The 11673-nt window shown below is 47.5% G+C and overlaps 6 protein-coding genes across 6 annotated transcripts; 3 read left to right on the top strand and 3 right to left on the bottom strand.

Annotated features, from left to right (window-relative positions):
* Positions 1–704: 704 nt before the first annotated feature.
* On the top strand, positions 705–1045 carry BT62DRAFT_1014379 (uncharacterized protein; the record flags this gene model as incomplete). Its single annotated transcript, XM_043178206.1, has 2 exons — positions 705–939; positions 972–1045. The coding sequence occupies 2 exons, from the start codon at positions 705–707 to the stop codon at positions 1043–1045; spliced, it is 309 nt and encodes a 102-aa protein (XP_043032604.1).
* Positions 1046–1176: 131 nt separating this feature from the next.
* Positions 1177–3080, top strand: BT62DRAFT_1014380 (uncharacterized protein; the record flags this gene model as incomplete). The annotated part of the gene is made up of 2 exons (XM_043178207.1): positions 1177–1457; positions 1514–3080. 2 exons carry the CDS (start codon positions 1177–1179, stop codon positions 3078–3080), a joined length of 1848 nt encoding a protein of 615 aa, XP_043032605.1.
* Positions 3081–3607: 527 nt separating this feature from the next.
* BT62DRAFT_1081794 (uncharacterized protein) lies at positions 3608–4507 on the top strand. The gene is made up of 4 exons (XM_043179714.1): positions 3608–3940; positions 3994–4016; positions 4076–4138; positions 4190–4507. Exons 1-3 carry the CDS (start codon positions 3772–3774, stop codon positions 4118–4120), a joined length of 237 nt encoding a protein of 78 aa, XP_043032606.1. The 5' UTR covers positions 3608–3771; the 3' UTR covers positions 4121–4138; positions 4190–4507.
* On the bottom strand, positions 4489–6281 carry BT62DRAFT_939282 (uncharacterized protein). Its single transcript, XM_043187695.1, has 9 exons — positions 6151–6281; positions 5958–6102; positions 5789–5901; positions 5714–5736; positions 5573–5659; positions 5480–5519; positions 5247–5427; positions 5121–5191; positions 4489–5067 (listed from the first exon to the last, which is right to left on the bottom strand). The coding sequence occupies exons 1-9, from the start codon at positions 6254–6256 to the stop codon at positions 4967–4969; spliced, it is 867 nt and encodes a 288-aa protein (XP_043032607.1). The 5' UTR covers positions 6257–6281; the 3' UTR covers positions 4489–4966.
* Positions 6282–7257: 976 nt separating this feature from the next.
* Positions 7258–10132, bottom strand: BT62DRAFT_998426 (uncharacterized protein; the record flags this gene model as incomplete). Its single annotated transcript, XM_043190721.1, has 8 exons — positions 7258–7484; positions 7536–7598; positions 7658–7680; positions 7734–7848; positions 8038–8065; positions 8100–8162; positions 8262–8313; positions 8686–10132. 7 exons carry the CDS (start codon positions 10130–10132, stop codon positions 7554–7556), a joined length of 1773 nt encoding a protein of 590 aa, XP_043032608.1. The 3' UTR covers positions 7258–7484; positions 7536–7553.
* Positions 10133–10628: 496 nt separating this feature from the next.
* Positions 10629–10969, bottom strand: BT62DRAFT_1014385 (uncharacterized protein; the record flags this gene model as incomplete). The annotated part of the gene is made up of 2 exons (XM_043178208.1): positions 10629–10702; positions 10735–10969. The coding sequence occupies 2 exons, from the start codon at positions 10967–10969 to the stop codon at positions 10629–10631; spliced, it is 309 nt and encodes a 102-aa protein (XP_043032609.1).
* Between the last annotated feature and the right edge of the window lie 704 nt (positions 10970–11673).

The following is an 11673-nucleotide window of genomic DNA, read 5'->3' on the forward strand; positions in this document are numbered from 1 at the left end:
ACCTCAACTGTATTTGGTGATTGTGTATTGAGTGGTTAGGTGTTGGTGATTGAGAGTTCATTCCTCATTCACTTCTCTTAGTCACTTAGCCGTTACCAAGCACATCACCATGTCTCCGGTAAAGTCTCAATCCTTAGAGAGGATCACGGTTAACTTTTATCCATCATACTCTTTCGCTCAAGCCAACCAGATCTCAATATTGTGTTCCATGTTTCCAGGGTTAAGGTGGATATCCCGACAAAGAGAACCGTCAAACGGCTCTTTCAAATCGTCATAGGAGAGTCGAAGAGATAGAACAGTTTTGTAGCCTTCGTTCCTTCTGAATTGATCCAGAGGGTCGATGTGGTAGAAGGAAAAATTCCGCGTCGGTCGAAATAACACATTGGCGTACCCCAGGTAGAGGTTCATCATGGACACCTCACCTCGCGTGCCCCGGGTGTCCGTTTGCCTTTGGTAAAGGCATTAAAAGCAGCAGAAGCCTTGACGGAGGTCTCTTTCGATGGCCTTGGTGTTGGGAATGTTGTAGACCTTCCATGGTTTCAGATAACATCCTTGACGGACATTCGCGCAAAGGAAGGTCGTTCTAGGATGTTCACACAAATACTCTCTGTGTCTCCTCATCTCAAAACGTCGCACTTCGAAAATAGTCCATGCTGAATTGAAATCGCTCACTACCTCTTCCAGCTTTATGTTGAAAATGTAGAATGTCCTCAGTTGATATCTTTGACCGCCACTCGTTCGTTACCGCATATCGACCGGGACATCAAAGAGCTGATCACTCTTCTCAATGCTCTCTCCGACTTCTGCATATCGATAACTCCGATATGAACACCCAATTTCGGAGTATCCTTGCTTCTACGCCGGAACTTGTCCAACTGGAATTTTGCTTTACGAAATGGAGCCCATCAATGGCCCAAGGCCTGACCACATTTATCCTCCGTACGGAAACAGTGAATGAAAGCCGCCGTCAGAAGACCTCCCATACATTACGGATCACTGGGATGCGCGATTCGACCAGGAAGATCATCTACGGATATATGTGTAAAAAATATACAGAGAATTGTAGAAACATTTGCAGTGAATCAGCATATTTTAACCTCATATTATTGTATGTTTGAGTGTCAGAATTGGTAATTTTGCTGCAGAGGTTCTCCTTTCAGTATCTTTGTGACTGTCATGACTTCGGAAACTGTCGCGCGACCCGCCCAACACAGTCTCCTTTTATGGTGTGAACATTACCCGTGTTCTTCTTTAACGTTCTTTCACCTCGACTCTCGCCATCGCCACGTCGCATCGCATTCTGAGACACTGAATTTTTTCTACCTGATACACTTGCTGGCCTTGCTAGTCTGGAATTTTCAACAATTCTCTCTGCATCCCAGACGCGAATCTTTTCACACCGATGGAGCGAGGAGTGACATGTTTATCCTGCTTCGGAAAGGGTTACTTGCCGCCTAGTAAGATGTCGTTTCTTCTCAATTGTACCGTCGAGTGCTGATGACGTGCCAGAAAGTATAGAAACCAGTGCTGCGGAGATCCGCATGCACATCAACGACAACGAGCACCGCATCCGTCTTCTGAAATCAGAGTGCATCACGCTTAGGAAAAAAAATGAAGAACTTGGTCGAAATCTCGCTTGTTTATTATCTCCTCCCGATGCGACGCCCAACAACCGTTTTCCACCTGAAGTGCTAAGCGAAATATTCGGGATGGCGTTAGACGGCGAATCTTTCAATGCGTCAGATACAGAGAAGGGTCCTTGGGCGCTCAGCCATGTATGCCATTCATGGAGATCTGCGGCATGTGGTGATTCTACGCTCTGGACGTCTTTCCTCATCGGCGACAGCTCAGTCTGTGTTCCCTACTACTCGACAACCCCCTCGTCTATGCCTAAACCTCGGAAAGATCCTGTTTCTCTATTATCGACTGTGCTATCTCGTTCGAATCAACGCGATATCAGCGTTGCGTTCAATATCTCTAACAGCAAGGTCGATATCCAGACGAAGGCGACGATAAAAACGCTCCTACGGAACATCATCGAGCACTCGACGCGGTGGAAGGATATCAGCTTCTGCATGCCCTCTGAATTAGTCCTCATGCTGAATGACGTGGAAGGCAACGTCCCTCATCTGACGAAGCTACACGTCGCCTCATCTCGTTCCTCCACCGTTCCTTTACCTTCAATAACCGCTTTCAAGGCAGCGCCGGTCTTGAAGGAAGTTTCTTTCGAAGGAATTGGTGTCCACAAGTTCGCAGGTCTGCAATGGTCTCAGGTGACGTCCCTGACGGACATTCAGGAGGGCACGGGTAGCTGCAGAACATACACGGATATCTTATTTTCGGCTCCTCATCTTCGAACGTTGATCTTCAAATATCGTTCCGAAGGTCCTCTCCTGCAGAGCCAGGATCCCATTTTCCACCCCGGCTTGCAGTCCCTCACCGTCTGTTCCAGCATTTTCATGGAGGAAGTGCAGCTTCCGCACTTGACGAGCTTGACGGTGAGGCCTCGAATAGAAAATTACATCATCAATTATTCCATCAGCACGTTGATCGCTTCGTCTGGATGCTCGCTCCTATTTCTGCATGTGGACTTTCCTGTTATAGACATCGACTTTTTCGACATCCTTCGTTCTACACCGGAGCTCACTCATCTGAAACTTCATTATCCCCAGTGGCACTTCTCGAATGACGAAGCTCTTAACGATTTCGTGCTTGGTATGGACGAAACACTTTTTGACACTCTGGAGTACGAACTTTTGCCTGTGCTGGAGTCGCTAGAGATCACGATACAGGCAGACGAGGATCGGCTATCCCTGTCTACGTTTACCTTCCTCAATTCGTATTTTCTTGACATGGTTTTTGCGAGGTTGACGGTCGGCGCACTGCGGTCTATGAAGTTTGAGGCTGATACTGAAAGGTTGTTGGGGGATCTTGCCTTCAACGATATTATTCGGCTTAGAAAGATGAAGGACGAGGGGGTCAATATAAGTATTTGTACAACGTCGAGAGAGAGATGTTATGTCACTGGTCATTGGGATCCACGGTTTTTTCAGGAAGACCACCGTCGCGTTTACGTATGAAAGGAGTTACTTCTTTAGCTACTGAGTTTACTAGTTCTCACATGCGATGACGGAAATACCAATGTGTTTTACTTGCCTGCCCTACTACTCAGAACCTCGAAATGCCTGTAAATCTTGGCTGATAGTCGTATTTAGCTTCAAAATATGACGAGAAACTGGATTGCTAGTATGAGTCAGTCTGAGTATTACTGACAGTACGCGACGCGGGACCGAATCACGTGGGCGTGACATACCCGCGTTTCTATTTTCAAATTGCAATCCAACTCCTCCCATCCAACAGTGGATGATGGCCTGCGAAGTGCTGCACGTTTTTCTAGTTGGATCAAAAAAAAGTGATCTCATGTACGATCCTACCTAGCCTTGACATTTTGTGTGCTGGGCCGCAGACTTTTTTTTTTTACGTGCTTCACTGTGTTCCCCTCGTCTCGCAGCATCACTAATATTACCCGACTGCTTGGAGACTATCTTGGCGGCCTCCGGGTGGCGTACTGCTGGTGAGTCATTCCACGACGGCGCTGGATGATATAGGCGCTTGCGACTTGAGCGCCCTCCATGCGTGAGTCAGGTTGTTAAACAGCAGTGCCTTTCTCTTTCTGGATGACTCGCACGCTGTCTATCTAGCCGCCCGGTTGTTGTATGACTCGGTGCGGGGCTTCCTGTGTTGACTCAGGCGTGGTTTCTCATACTTAAAATGGGTGCGCCGTGGGCTTTTTTACGTCTACTTATGCCTTCGTACTCTCTTCAGTTACCGCAGCGATCCTGGGGACCGGGATGCTCCTGGTCGGCGGGCGAGATGTGCCTCGTCGTCTACATGGAGAATCGCCGGCAGATGATTGCCGCGTACCTGTGTCTCGTTTCGCGTATGTTCGCGTTTCCTTTCCTTGGGGGTTTTTTTTTCTGATTGTGATGTTAGATATTAGCAATGGCGCTAACGGCGTGAGTTGTATTTCGGCAATTTTGGATAGATCTGTAGTGTTGATGTGCTTTATCGATAGCCATTGAACCCGAATTTCTGGAAGCCTTGTGGGCTCTTGCGGTAGCGTTTGCTATCTAATGATGTACGGGCTCGCCTCTCGTATGGTCTTTTCGCGTGCTGATTCCCGTTCTAGCGCGAATCATCGCTACGACGTGTGTTGCTCACCCATCTCATGCCCTCGAGCCTCGACTAATGTCTCTCGCTGAGAATCGTCGGTACTTCCAGTTTGAGTGATTATGAGTTCTTCCACGGAGTGGCGTCGAACCAGGAAAGGGGCGCCTTGTTCCAACGAGGCCGATCAGATGAGGATGAGGTGCATCGAATGGTCTATATTAAGGAGGGGTCGAGCACTAACAGGGATGTGATCGTGCGATTCTGGAGATGTTCAGTCAATGTAAGACTGTTAATTGTAATTAGCATTCATATACAATAGAGCGTGGTGATACCTAGCAGATAATACGTGATTTGATCGATGTAATACTTGAAATAAGGGAGATGAAGATGAAGGAGACTTCGGACCCTATATATATATTTATTGGATATTGAACAATGGGATGATCTTCGACCCAAGGCTCAAAGAGGCACAAGCATAGACAAAACATCAGTCGCACATTTGTGTCAAAGGGGACAAACAATCATCGGGCACGACAACATTATGCAGTCGGATTGCGTTGTCTTGAGCGGTCAAGTATCATCTGAAAACTGAAGACCCTCGCACCGCAAACGGATGTGGTTCATTCAGGGTCCTGTAGCCACTTCTTCACTTTCCTCGCAAAAAGGGCCACTTTATTTGCTCGAGTCCCTGCACCAAGGCTTCTTCACACTATGGGCGCATAAGAATGCTAACTTCCAAGACAGTAAGATGCTTCGTCAGCAATATTTCATTGCTGATAGGGTATCGTTGGATAGGCTATTCGGTATCATTGTCAATGCGCCGCTTCATAAATAGCGCTGGATGCACGAGATTCCATAGAACCATCGCCGCCACCATCATCGCCGCATCCATGGCAACTATAATCAGCTATTAACCAATATGGACGGGACTGAGGAGGTGGAGGCCCTACCAACAAACCGCTCAGTGTCCATATACCTCCCAAATATTCCATAGCTGAGCTCAAGGGTTCTGTATATCGTGCTACGAGCACCGATTAATATTGGAATTCACATGGTTTGTACGAGAGGTATCTTACCGAACAAAGATGCAGGACATATCCAACATCAGGACCACGCTCAATACGAGGACCTGTTTGTCCCATGGAGCACGGGGAATGATTGTTCCCTGAGAGCTTTCCAATGCTTCGCTACTGGGCGAGTCGAGGGAATGTCGGATAAAGAAGAATACGGAGAAGATGAAATACAGGACGAGGGCGGCTAATAAGAATGCTCAATAGTGAAGGTAATATGAGGAGTAGGAAGGGCAGACCCAAGTGAATGGCAACGCCAGCAAGAATGACGTTGACACCCTATTAATTTTTATCAACATAGCGGGATTGTGTAGCGGGGCGGAAGCGCATACTGTGTTGACCTGGTCCAAATTTAAGCGTGGAACGGCGGCGAGGGAGATACCCAGTCCGACTATCATCAGGATCGCTGCAATCGCAGCCTAAGAGTTAAGTCAAAATAAATTGGTGGTACCCCAAAGAGGTAGAGTACTCACAAAGATGGCGAATATAATCAGGTCTGACGAAAGATGAGATGAACAATACGCCGGGAAGAAACAGGTATAGCTGACAGTACTGAGGCTTGAGGGGACTGTACCATGGACCCAACCGCTGAACAATCCGAACGAAAATCACGATGTTGGCAGCAAAAAGGAAAATCGGCGCAACCATGAGGCAGAAGTACCTAGCGAAAGACAGTCAGAAAAGCCTGTTGCTCAGGAGAAGGATAAGAAAACGTACTGGACTTCGAAGGGTCGCAGAAGAAAAACATTGTTGTATGACCACAACCGGCAGCTCCATCCTACAATCTCGGCAACGCCGCACAGGAAGATAGTATGAAAGACCCATAGTTGGCGCAAAACGATCGCTTGGCCGAAATGAAAAGCTGGAGAAGAGATCAATATCAGAGAAGAGAAGGAGAAGGAGCACTTACCCGTGGAAACTGAGAAAAAGACCAAAAAGATGATACAGGCCGTTTGTTCTGGGACATAGCCATAAAGACTGATGGGCAGGCGGGAGATAAAAGTAGAGGATTCCATGGCCGAAAGCTGGAATGGAGCAATCCTTCCATGCTTTTATAGGATAGGCCACCGACGATAACTTGGCTTGGCCAGCCGAATAATGCAGCAGGATGGGGTTGACACGGGGCACTTTTTTTCATTCTCCGAGAGAGAAGTGCGAAGACGCATGTGCTACAATCCAAAGGTAAGAATAGTACGGCACAGCAGGAATGTTTATGCGAACCATAGTGCCGGCCTTCCCGGATATCGTACTGTTTTGGTCCCTGCTGTCCGTAAATGGTCCTTGATGCATTGATGGTGCGACAGTAGAAGGAATGAGGAAACTGCACTTCGCTGAGCAATGAAAGGGCCTATCTTATAGGCACAAGTCATGACTAACGCACCATTACTCGAACCATTCCGCTTGCCACAGAATAATACCGGCACCCGAAAAGTTGATGCGGGGACCTTGGGTCGACGTCGGAAATGACTGTTGATACGATTACGGTAGTTCCGGCATCGTCACACGGCATAAATAATGTGAGGACAACGCTGAAGTAACGTCCGATACTACATGGGCCATGGCCATGGAGTAGGATGGTAATGGTGAAGAAGCAAGAATGAGCCTGAGAAAAAATGGAATTTGGTCACGAAGCCGAAGATGCCGCGGCATCTGCCGCTTTTCTTCAACCGAACCGCCAGCGGCCAGATTCCTTGCAAATCCCCTGCTCATTTAGTAACCCGAAAAATTGTCCGCTGAAAAACCATAGGCTTACGTACTCAAAGCCGCAACATTAACGTGTACCAAGACATGGTACGCACCTGGCAGATCCATAAATAGTCGTTTTCATCTAACATAGCATCACTCGGAATCAAAATCCCACTTCTCTACCACCGTATGTTCGGTGCCGACCAGCATTGCAAACATTATGCCATTGATTTCGGTTCTTCGCATCATGTACCCAAAGAGCCGAATCTCGCCTTGAACATCTTTTTGTGTCACCAGGAATTCTCAGATATTCAAAATCACGGAGCGAAGGACATTTGTTAGAATGACGGTTCGTGGAGGTGTATAGTAAACTACTTAAGGAGATATATGAATAAGGAAGAGATCTAAACTACACTTTGAATGAGGATATGCTATGTACGTAAGGGATGAAAATATTCTGAATTCGTCAGTCCGTTCCAGGAGCAATGAATAAGGATACAATGGATAGTACAATACCATGAGATGGGTGAGCAACACACGTCGTAGCGATGATTCGCGCTAGAACGGGAATCAGCACGCGAAAAGACCATACGAGAGGCGAGCCCGTACATCATTAGATAGCAAACGCTACCGCAAGAGCCCACAAGGCTTCCAGAAATTCGGGTTCAATGGCTATCGATAAAGCACATCAACACTACAGATCTATCCAAAATTGCCGAAATACAACTCACGCCGTTAGCGCCATTGCTAATATCTAACATCACAATCAGAAAAAAAAACCCCCAAGGAAAGGAAACGCGAACATACGCGAAACGAGACACAGGTACGCGGCAATCATCTGCCGGCGATTCTCCATGTAGACGACGAGGCACATCTCGCCCGCCGACCAGGAGCATCCCGGTCCCCAGGATCGCTGCGGTAACTGAAGAGAGTACGAAGGCATAAGTAGACGTAAAAAAGCCCACGGCGCACCCATTTTAAGTATGAGAAACCACGCCTGAGTCAACACAGGAAGCCCCGCACCGAGTCATACAACAACCGGGCGGCTAGATAGACAGCGTGCGAGTCATCCAGAAAGAGAAAGGCACTGCTGTTTAACAACCTGACTCACGCATGGAGGGCGCTCAAGTCGCAAGCGCCTATATCATCCAGCGCCGTCGTGGAATGACTCACCAGCAGTACGCCACCCGGAGGCCGCCAAGATAGTCTCCAAGCAGTCGGGTAATATTAGTGATGCTGCGAGACGAGGGGAACACAGTGAAGCACGTAAAAAAAAAAAGTCTGCGGCCCAGCACACAAAATGTCAAGGCTAGGTAGGATCGTACATGAGATCACTTTTTTTTGATCCAACTAGAAAAACGTGCAGCACTTCGCAGGCCATCATCCACTGTTGGATGGGAGGAGTTGGATTGCAATTTGAAAATAGAAACGCGGGTATGTCACGCCCACGTGATTCGGTCCCGCGTCGCGTACTGTCAGTAATACTCAGACTGACTCATACTAGCAATCCAGTTTCTCGTCATATTTTGAAGCTAAATACGACTATCAGCCAAGATTTACAGGCATTTCGAGGTTCTGAGTAGTAGGGCAGGCAAGTAAAACACATTGGTATTTCCGTCATCGCATGTGAGAACTAGTAAACTCAGTAGCTAAAGAAGTAACTCCTTTCATACGTAAACGCGACGGTGGTCTTCCTGAAAAAACCGTGGATCCCAATGACCAGTGACATAACATCTCTCTCTCGACGTTGTACAAATACTTATATTGACCCCCTCGTCCTTCATCTTTCTAAGCCGAATAATATCGTTGAAGGCAAGATCCCCCAACAACCTTTCAGTATCAGCCTCAAACTTCATAGACCGCAGTGCGCCGACCGTCAACCTCGCAAAAACCATGTCAAGAAAATACGAATTGAGGAAGGTAAACGTAGACAGGGATAGCCGATCCTCGTCTGCCTGTATCGTGATCTCTAGCGACTCCAGCACAGGCAAAAGTTCGTACTCCAGAGTGTCAAAAAGTGTTTCGTCCATACCAAGCACGAAATCGTTAAGAGCTTCGTCATTCGAGAAGTGCCACTGGGGATAATGAAGTTTCAGATGAGTGAGCTCCGGTGTAGAACGAAGGATGTCGAAAAAGTCGATGTCTATAACAGGAAAGTCCACATGCAGAAATAGGAGCGAGCATCCAGACGAAGCGATCAACGTGCTGATGGAATAATTGATGATGTAATTTTCTATTCGAGGCCTCACCGTCAAGCTCGTCAAGTGCGGAAGCTGCACTTCCTCCATGAAAATGCTGGAACAGACGGTGAGGGACTGCAAGCCGGGGTGGAAAATGGGATCCTGGCTCTGCAGGAGAGGACCTTCGGAACGATATTTGAAGATCAACGTTCGAAGATGAGGAGCCGAAAATAAGATATCCGTGTATGTTCTGCAGCTACCCGTGCCCTCCTGAATGTCCGTCAGGGACGTCACCTGAGACCATTGCAGACCTGCGAACTTGTGGACACCAATTCCTTCGAAAGAAACTTCCTTCAAGACCGGCGCTGCCTTGAAAGCGGTTATTGAAGGTAAAGGAACGGTGGAGGAACGAGATGAGGCGACGTGTAGCTTCGTCAGATGAGGGACGTTGCCTTCCACGTCATTCAGCATGAGGACTAATTCAGAGGGCATGCAGAAGCTGATATCCTTCCACCGCGTCGAGTGCTCGATGATGTTCCGTAGGAGCGTTTTTATCGTCGCCTTCGTCTGGATATCGACCTTGCTGTTAGAGATATTGAACGCAACGCTGATATCGCGTTGATTCGAACGAGATAGCACAGTCGATAATAGAGAAACAGGATCTTTCCGAGGTTTAGGCATAGACGAGGGGGTTGTCGAGTAGTAGGGAACACAGACTGAGCTGTCGCCGATGAGGAAAGACGTCCAGAGCGTAGAATCACCACATGCCGCAGATCTCCATGAATGGCATACATGGCTGAGCGCCCAAGGACCCTTCTCTGTATCTGACGCATTGAAAGATTCGCCGTCTAACGCCATCCCGAATATTTCGCTTAGCACTTCAGGTGGAAAACGGTTGTTGGGCGTCGCATCGGGAGGAGATAATAAACAAGCGAGATTTCGACCAAGTTCTTCATTTTTTTTCCTAAGCGTGATGCACTCTGATTTCAGAAGACGGATGCGGTGCTCGTTGTCGTTGATGTGCATGCGGATCTCCGCAGCACTGGTTTCTATACTTTCTGGCACGTCATCAGCACTCGACGGTACAATTGAGAAGAAACGACATCTTACTAGGCGGCAAGTAACCCTTTCCGAAGCAGGATAAACATGTCACTCCTCGCTCCATCGGTGTGAAAAGATTCGCGTCTGGGATGCAGAGAGAATTGTTGAAAATTCCAGACTAGCAAGGCCAGCAAGTGTATCAGGTAGAAAAAATTCAGTGTCTCAGAATGCGATGCGACGTGGCGATGGCGAGAGTCGAGGTGAAAGAACGTTAAAGAAGAACACGGGTAATGTTCACACCATAAAAGGAGACTGTGTTGGGCGGGTCGCGCGACAGTTTCCGAAGTCATGACAGTCACAAAGATACTGAAAGGAGAACCTCTGCAGCAAAATTACCAATTCTGACACTCAAACATACAATAATATGAGGTTAAAATATGCTGATTCACTGCAAATGTTTCTACAATTCTCTGTATATTTTTTACACATATATCCGTAGATGATCTTCCTGGTCGAATCGCGCATCCCAGTGATCCGTAATGTATGGGAGGTCTTCTGACGGCGGCTTTCATTCACTGTTTCCGTACGGAGGATAAATGTGGTCAGGCCTTGGGCCATTGATGGGCTCCATTTCGTAAAGCAAAATTCCAGTTGGACAAGTTCCGGCGTAGAAGCAAGGATACTCCGAAATTGGGTGTTCATATCGGAGTTATCGATATGCAGAAGTCGGAGAGAGCATTGAGAAGAGTGATCAGCTCTTTGATGTCCCGGTCGATATGCGGTAACGAACGAGTGGCGGTCAAAGATATCAACTGAGGACATTCTACATTTTCAACATAAAGCTGGAAGAGGTAGTGAGCGATTTCAATTCAGCATGGACTATTTTCGAAGTGCGACGTTTTGAGATGAGGAGACACAGAGAGTATTTGTGTGAACATCCTAGAACGACCTTCCTTTGCGCGAATGTCCGTCAAGGATGTTATCTGAAACCATGGAAGGTCTACAACATTCCCAACACCAAGGCCATCGAAAGAGACCTCCGTCAAGGCTTCTGCTGCTTTTAATGCCTTTACCAAAGGCAAACGGACACCCGGGGCACGCGAGGTGAGGTGTCCATGATGAACCTCTACCTGGGGTACGCCAATGTGTTATTTCGACCGACGCGGAATTTTTCCTTCTACCACATCGACCCTCTGGATCAATTCAGAAGGAACGAAGGCTACAAAACTGTTCTATCTCTTCGACTCTCCTATGACGATTTGAAAGAGCCGTTTGACGGTTCTCTTTGTCGGGATATCCACCTTAACCCTGGAAACATGGAACACAATATTGAGATCTGGTTGGCTTGAGCGAAAGAGTATGATGGATAAAAGTTAACCGTGATCCTCTCTAAGGATTGAGACTTTACCGGAGACATGGTGATGTGCTTGGTAACGGCTAAGTGACTAAGAGAAGTGAATGAGGAATGAACTCTCAATCACCAACACCTAACCACTCAATACACAATCACCAAATACAGTTGAGGT

Source organism: Guyanagaster necrorhizus (genome assembly GCF_019112545.1).
Source record: "Guyanagaster necrorhizus MCA 3950 unplaced genomic scaffold BT62scaffold_108, whole genome shotgun sequence".
In the NCBI taxonomy this organism is placed as follows: domain Eukaryota; kingdom Fungi; phylum Basidiomycota; class Agaricomycetes; order Agaricales; family Physalacriaceae; genus Guyanagaster; species Guyanagaster necrorhizus.

What these genes read in the sequence shown, in the direction of transcription:
- BT62DRAFT_1081794 (XM_043179714.1), top strand. Translation starts at nt 3,772, where the DNA reads ATGGGTGCGCCGTGGGCTTTTTTACGTCTACTTATGCCTTCGTACTCT. An exon ending in GTACCTGTGTCTCGTTTCGC is followed by an intron (nt 3,941 to 3,993) that starts GTATGTTCGCGT and finishes TTGTGATGTTAG; the next exon opens with ATATTAGCAATGGCGCTAAC. An exon ending in TTAGCAATGGCGCTAACGGC is followed by an intron (nt 4,017 to 4,075) that starts GTGAGTTGTATT and finishes CTTTATCGATAG; the next exon opens with CCATTGAACCCGAATTTCTG.
- BT62DRAFT_939282 (XM_043187695.1), bottom strand. Translation starts at nt 6,256, where the DNA reads ATGGAATCCTCTACTTTTATCTCCCGCCTGCCCATCAGTCTTTATGGC. An exon ending in CTTTTTCTCAGTTTCCACGG is followed by an intron (nt 6,103 to 6,150) that starts GTAAGTGCTCCT and finishes TCTCTTCTCCAG; the next exon opens with CTTTTCATTTCGGCCAAGCG. An exon ending in ATGTCCTGCATCTTTGTTCG is followed by an intron (nt 5,192 to 5,246) that starts GTAAGATACCTC and finishes CGGTGCTCGTAG; the next exon opens with CACGATATACAGAACCCTTG.